The 7,395-nt window shown below is 37.6% G+C and overlaps 1 protein-coding gene across 1 annotated transcript; it reads right to left on the reverse strand.

Moving 5' to 3' along the window:
- Positions 1–141: 141 nt before the first annotated feature.
- On the reverse strand, positions 142–6,890 carry LOC113726679 (BRASSINOSTEROID INSENSITIVE 1-associated receptor kinase 1). The gene is made up of 11 exons (XM_027250524.2): positions 6,198–6,890; positions 5,567–5,699; positions 5,371–5,442; positions 4,809–4,952; positions 4,166–4,237; positions 3,875–3,946; positions 3,718–3,794; positions 3,283–3,414; positions 2,810–3,151; positions 1,690–2,084; positions 142–800 (listed from the first exon to the last, which is right to left on the reverse strand). Exons 1-11 carry the CDS (start codon positions 6,292–6,294, stop codon positions 483–485), a joined length of 1,854 nt encoding a protein of 617 aa, XP_027106325.2. The 5' UTR covers positions 6,295–6,890; the 3' UTR covers positions 142–482.
- Positions 6,891–7,395: the final 505 nt, after the last annotated feature.

Genomic DNA, 7,395 nt, shown 5'->3' on the forward strand with positions numbered 1-7,395 from the left:
TATACGATTAAAGCCTAATGCTTGAAGCTTCAGCTTGTTAGAATGAGGTTTTTTTTTTTTTCTTCATCTGTAAAAGAGCAAGGACCACTTTTAGGAACATCCTCAAAACGAACGAAACGAGATGTTTACACGAGCAGAAAATTCGAAACTGCGATTTTTGTAAGGTGTTTATTTAATTGACAAGCTCCACTATCCAATGTAAAAAGTAAAGTACAATTGGTGCTCTCATAGAGATACCTGGCATGTGTTCACTTGCACCAAAACACCGTAACGTCAGCTGGCAACCTATAGACAATGTTACTGTCGTCAAAAATTCCTATTACATGATACAAATTTGACACCGGAAAAAGTTAAATATAGAAAACAGCAAAAATTATGGGGGGCAGAAAAAGATATGCACAAAGATAACAGACTATATCTTTTCTCAAATACAAATTAAACTCCTATGCAGTCGTATCACACAAGGCATAAATGTCTTGATTTCATCTAGGCCCAGACAGTTCATCTGGTCGGAGGTTTGATGTGGAATCAGCAATGATCCAATCAGTATTTGGATGGTGTGTATGGTTGAAATCCTGTCGGAACATCTCCTCCTTCTGCCACTCTTCCCATCTCTCAGCCAAACCATCACCTTCAAGCATTCTGACAACTTCTGACATTTTGGGACGCTCTGTAGGGGAACTCTGTGTGCAGAGCAGAGCTACCTGAATTAGTTGTTCCACCTCATCTTCGACATAGTTACCCTGAAGATCTGCATCCACTAGTGTTTCCAATTTTTTCTCCCTCAGAAGTCCTTTAACCTGAAAGAACATTTCAGAAAAATCAAACCCTGGATGTACAAATACACAAGTACTGTAGAGGTAACTACAAATGGTGATTTAGTTAGGACCATCACAATAGCTAAAATGATCGGGAGGAATTGATTATATGGGGCCAGAAATGTCAGAAAAGTGATGTTGATAACAATTAGCATTCAGTCATGAAACCATACTTCCAGGTAAAAGGCAAATTGCTACTTCTCAGTTCTATCACATTGCTCTTATTATTGGTGTGTACTGTGTGTTTGTCAAAAAGAGAGAGAGAGGAGGGAAGGTACAGAGATTTTACAATTTATGATTTGATCCATTCAAGGATTAAAAAAAACACACACACACATTTTCTTCTCTGGATCTTTTCTGAGGAAAACAAGATGTGCACAGTAAAAGAACTAAGCAGTCAGATGCTTGGTAACCAGCCAGAACTCAATAAGACTTGATAATCATGACAAATGAGAAATTCCAAACCCCCATGCAAATGAATCATGTAATAGGAGACCAGCCAAGCTTCTGGAAGAGTGGAAGCTTCAGTAAATTCACCATTCTCTACTATCACAGAGAATACCATTTCAGAAAAAATCTTCAGCATTTTTTTGAAGTCTTGCCCTTAAAACATGTTACCATTTTGGTAAACAAGCCCAACTCGCTTATATCCTACCTCCGTTCAAATTAAAATTAGTCATAATACCCTAGAGACATGATCACAAAAAAATTTTCATTGAGTTACGCTGCAACAAATAAGTGTCATTCTTTCAGGTCTACGTTCAACATTCATGAAACATAAAATGATTCCTAAAATTCTCAAGATTAAGTGAGAAATACAAAGTAAACTAAAGAGTTAAAAGGAAAACATGACAGAGCAATATACACTTACCCAATCAAGCAACATGACATCATCATCATTCGCGAGACGTGCAAGATCAAAAGCTCTCTGCCCAGTGATAAGCTCAAGAAGCATGACACCATACCCAAAAACATCAGTCTTCTCTGAAGACTTGCCAGTGGAAAGGTATTCTGGGGCAATATGACCAATTGTACCACGTACAGCAGTGGTGACATGGGTGTCCTTGTAGTCCATAAGCTTAGCCAACCCAAAGTCTCCAACAACGGCTTCAAACTCCTCATCTAACAATATATTTGCAGCTTTTACATCCCGGTGAATAATCTTGGGATCACAATGATCATGCAAATAAGCAAGTCCCCTGGCAGATCCCAATGAAATACGCTTCCTTATTGGCCAATCAAGAGGGGGTTCACTTTCAGGGCGCTCTACAAGAATTATCAATTGCCTAAGTACAACCGAGAACAATCCCTATAATAGTAGTTAAAGCTCTAAAAATAAGATGCTAAAGATGTTTGAGAGTTGGTATCAACGTAAGTGAAATTTCAACTCCTTAGGTATGCTTCCCCACAACCCCCGCAACCCCCTTCTTTCCAAAAAGGGTAAAACAATTTTAAGTGTTTAAAAGAAATCCATTTAAATCTTTATTAATAAAAGATGTATTCTGCTTTTTGACCAAAAACTATTAACTACAATGGTCTTGCCATGGCAAACATCTGCGGCTGTCTTAGAAAAATGTTGCACCCATCAGGCAATTAAATATCCCGATATGCATCCTATAGCACCTAGGCAGCAACATTCATATGTTGGGCAAAGCAAACATCAGAGGCAGCAACATGCCCATGGTGGGTCAAACACCCATGGCAATAAAGTACCTGTTAGCAGCTATCAATGCAACGACTTGCCCAAAACACCCGAAGGCAGGCACAATGTGCCCTCGCTGGGGCAGACACCCAATGCAGTGAGTCTCCATGTTGAGGCAAACATCTAACTATAATACTTGACCAATGAATGATGACTATCTTCTTAAAGTAAATCATACCAAACAGTATCATGGTATATATAAACATCTATGAACTTAATGAAGAAAGAGAACTTAAAATTTTGACCGTTATTAGTGACTAAACCCCATGAACAATTTAATGGCCTTTACCTCTTAAACAGGATGCAACACTGCCATTCGCCATGTAAGGATAAACAAGCAACCGTTCTGTTGGTGTCATGCAAAAGCCACGTAGACGAAGTAGATTTCGATGGACAGCCATACTGATCATCTCCACTTCTGTTTGAAACTGCAACTCTCCACCTTGAGTGCGCTCCTCTTTCAGTCTTTTAACTGCCACTAGAGATCCATCAGCTAATCGGCCTTTGTAAACCTTACCAAAACCACCTCTACCAAGAATATTTTTGTTGCTGAAACTATCAGTGGCAACTTGCAATTCACGTAGAGAAAATCGTTTCAACTGCCCTAGATGAACTTCTGGGTCCTCCTCAGCTGCACAGAAGTCAATCAAATGAGAACCATTGAACAAATGGGAAACCAAATTACTGAGGATCTCTGTGGTGAGTGAGCACTAAATGGAACACTATGATGATTGGTCTAAGTCAGGCTCTAGATACACTAACCAGGAACATCAAAAAAATGATCTTGTGGTTTCCTTCTGCGCCACCAAGCAAGTAAAATTGCAGGCGCAGCAAAAAGAAGAGCAGCACCTGCAGCAACTCCTCCAGCAATGGCGCCTGTAGCACTATTGGTGCCTGGAAAGCCAAATGACAGGTATTCAATACATAAGCGACTTGAAAACCAATAAAATCACTCATCAAATATACTACTCTCTTCAGGAAAACATGCAAATGACCAAATTTATCTAAACTATAAGATCATGCAACAAAACATGTTAACACTGAGGGTGGAATGTTTGTAGCAGTTTTAATTCCTACTCTTTCAAGACAAACTAATATCAAGTGTGATTATTGGAAAAAAGTAGCAGGGAAAGTAGGAAGGAAATCATGAAGAGCAGTAGAAATCTAATGATGACAAGCAAATAAGCAAGAAAAGACCTCGAGCTGATGGTGGAGTAGGTGAAATTGGAGGTGGTGGAGAGACAGGGAGAGGATCCAAATGATTGTTTTGAAAACTGCAAAACATGAACAGAAGTAGTCAGCAAAATACCTCAATCGGTAACCAAAGTCCAAACATATGAACTCGAGAAAGAACCTGATAGGAGTAAAAAGTGAAAAGGATCCATTGACAGGAATTTGGCCTGTCAACTGGTTATTCGACAGATCTCTGCATTTTACAGTGCAATCAATGTGAGAGGAGAAAAGTAAACCCAGTATTAGTACTATTTATTACAATAAGAAGTAATAATATTAGTCAGGTAATACTACAGTATACCAACTCAAAAGAGAAGTTGAATAAAGAGTAAAAGCAAAACACAGCAAGGATTACAATTCACGCTTAGCAAAAGAAAACTGAAGAAAATAAGGCATCAATTTTCCAACTTACAGGACTTGAAGTGTCTGGACAGTGGTTAGGGTCATAGGAATATGTCCAGTCAAGGTATTATTATTTAGACGCCTGTTCAGCGCACAAGACAAATAAAATCAGCATTAATTCAGTTAAAACAATGGTACAGCAATAACATAAGAAAATCTTTATTGGTTCACAGTTGAACTGTTTTAGACAGTCAAAACTCGTCAGAGTATACTTGCCTAAATACACAATTTATACATCAAATAGCTAATTCACAACTACAGGATGTGATGAAATTTTCCATATCATACAAAAATATAAAAATGGAAAACAATTCTGGTGCATTTTGCATCACACAGGTCTTGACAGTTCCAAAATAGAGAACTCTATTAGGATTTTGGTACGTGTTATTATGGCATTTTTTAGTCTATAGAGCAGACTTTGTCTGCTATGTTTTTTAAGTGTTTCAAATGTGGATTAAATGGACCCCTTTCTCTCCCTCGCCCATTACCTGGTTGCTCAGCATAAGTAACTATTTGTACCACAATACAAACAAAAAACAAAAGAGTCCATCCTGGAACTTCTATGCTCTACATGAATCCAACATCATACCACAGCACGAGACTTAAATATAGTTCGAGAAGAAATTAAAGAAAACGATAAGAGCAACTCATACAGGAAACGTAATTTCTGAAGTTTTCCCAACGTGTCTGGTATGGGACCATTCAAGCTGTTTAAGTAAAGATCCAAGCTCACTAAGTTTGTCAAGTTCCCCAGCTCATTGGGAATTCTTCCGCTAATGTTGTTACTATAGAGTTCCCTGCCCAGAAAGAAACAAACAAAAAAACCCAAAAAGATATTAACAAGCATTGATCATAAGAAACACCGACAAGCAGGATAAGTTATAGCAAGAAAATAAAAAAGAACAAACCTATCACATCTAGAGCATGGCTAAAGCCTATAATCCAATGGAAACTTGCCAGGTATCCATGATTAATCATCAATAAAAATTGCAAGCCATGGCTAAGCACAAATCTTTACAGGAAGAGAAATGCAGAGATATACATAATCTGCCTCTTTGCTCTTCATGGAGCCTAACTTTTCAGTAACTCAAACATATCAAGATGTTTGACAAGTTCAAGCATATCAAAGTTTAATAGTACCATGCAGTGAACTTCCAACAGAAGGTCTTGAAAGTACTCCATGCAAAGAATTCTGATCCAAAAGAGTTAACTTACAAGTACTGCAGATTTGGGAGCAGACCGAGCTGTGGAACAAGTTGGCCAGACAAATTTGCATTTCCCAGATCACTGAGAGGAAGAAGCAATACAAATACACATTCCATCAGTTCTCTAAACTCCAGAGTAAAATGTAAAGCACAATTACACAGTACATTGTACAGCCCCATTTCTATACAAGGCATAAGGAGCTTACACCCTGGTAACACTGTTATCACTGTTACAGGTGACGTGAAACCAAGTGCAGGGATTGACGAGGGTTGGATCCCAACTTTGCAGAACATTATTAGGATCAGCTAAATTGGTCTTCAGCGCATTCAATGCATCACCTGTCTTGCATAAAAGATTCAGATAACAATTACCAATTTTCACACTTCAACTAGCTAATGCTAACTCTTAACATATCTTCATTTCTGGATAACGCAACAATATAACTAGAGAATAGCCCAACTAGTCGATTCCAATTTTTTTTTTGTTTTAAAAAAAGGACGATAAGTGCCACATATACCCAAAAAAATTAAAACTTTCATGTATCGACAACAATATATCATGCCAAATTCATCCCGTGGCACTACTTCATAATCAACAACTATCCACCAGTACACATGCAAATGAATTCTGATGCTACGACAGTCCAAACAAGTTTCTTAACTCAATTCACAAAAAAATCCACTAAAAAAATTAATTATCCTAGCCAAAACCAAATTACAATTTAAGTCAACTAGCACTCGCCGTCACCAGCTCCATCATTCATGGATGCTAGTAAGTAAACCCAGAAAAGATAATTAAACAACAAAAACTAATACTAAAAAAGACAGACAACAGACCTTCGGCGTTACCGGAGACGCGCAAGAATCGGAGAAAGAGCAAAAGAAAGGAGATAAAAGCCGAAGCTGAGATCGCGGAGACCACCGAGCGATCCATCAAGTTCACGGCAACACTTGCTAAAAGCGTAGATTCAAAATTCTCATCGCAAAACCACCAATATTATCAAAATGCCCCGTTAATCAAACGAAGCACCTACCAAGAAGACTTGACAACCAAAGTCAAAACCCTAGCTGCTTTTGCTTCTAATTGATTTTTATTAGCACTACTTTTTTGCTGAGCTGAGAAGAAGAAAATTCTGGCCCCTTTCTCCTCATCCAACACCAAGGAAATTAACAGAGGGAAGTAAATGTTTTTAAAAAATTGAAAAAAAAAAAAAAAGCAAAAAAAAAGTCAGCAGCAACTTTGAGCAATAGGAAACCAGTAACTGAATACAAAATGAAGTTGTTAGGTTAATAATGATGTTTAAATTTAGTTTTAAACTGGGTTGAGCAGAAGCTTTGAAGGGAAAGAATGGGACCAAAAAAAAAATTGGAATTAAATATTAGAGAAAACGAAAGGGGAGGAGTGGAATGCACAGGGGGCGGAGGAGTGGAATGGACTATGGAGTTGAGTTGGTCAAAAGTTCTGTTTTCAGACTTCCTTGCTGTGTAGTTTCTATTCTACATTTTCTTGAGTGTGCCCCAGTTGTATTTAATGATTTGAATATGTGTGTGCTTAAATTATTACTACTTCACTCAACATCATTCTGTTATCTCTCTTCGTATCCAATTTTTTGTATTTTCTTTCTGAATATGCGTTCTTTTCTTTGGTTTTGAGCAGAGGCACAGTAGAATCGACCCGATTTCGAATAATGCACTGTTCAATTTCGACTTGAGCTAAAAAACTTGGATTAAACCTTGAACTTGAGTTCAAAGTCATCGAGCACTTGAAAGTCGAGTTCGATATCGAAGTGCATCTTATTTTGCATTACTCGAACTCAAATTCTTGCTCATCGAAACCAGTCAAATTTGTTTCAAGCCTAATCGAGTTTAAGAAATATAAATATATTTTTTCATATAATTTTACACAGGGAACAAAGTTGAAATTTCATACTAATAAAAAAAAAATTATATGTGTGTGTGTGTGTGAAACTCGATCGAACCTGAATAAACTGGACGAGCTTTCATACCTCGTATATTAATTTCGAACTCAACTCGT

The sequence above is a fragment of the Coffea arabica genome, chromosome 2c (genome assembly GCF_036785885.1).
Source record: "Coffea arabica cultivar ET-39 chromosome 2c, Coffea Arabica ET-39 HiFi, whole genome shotgun sequence".
Lineage (NCBI taxonomy): Eukaryota > Viridiplantae > Streptophyta > Magnoliopsida > Gentianales > Rubiaceae > Coffea > Coffea arabica.

Coding starts and splice junctions, on each gene's coding strand:
- LOC113726679 (XM_027250524.2), bottom strand. CDS start 6,294: ATGGATCGCTCGGTGGTCTCCGCGATCTCAGCTTCGGCTTTTATCTCC. Junction 3,947..4,165: donor GTCCAGACACTTCAAGTCCT/GTAAGTTGGAAA, acceptor TGTAAAATGCAG/AGATCTGTCGAATAACCAGT. Junction 3,795..3,874: donor TCACTTTTTACTCCTATCAG/GTTCTTTCTCGA, acceptor CATGTTTTGCAG/TTTTCAAAACAATCATTTGG.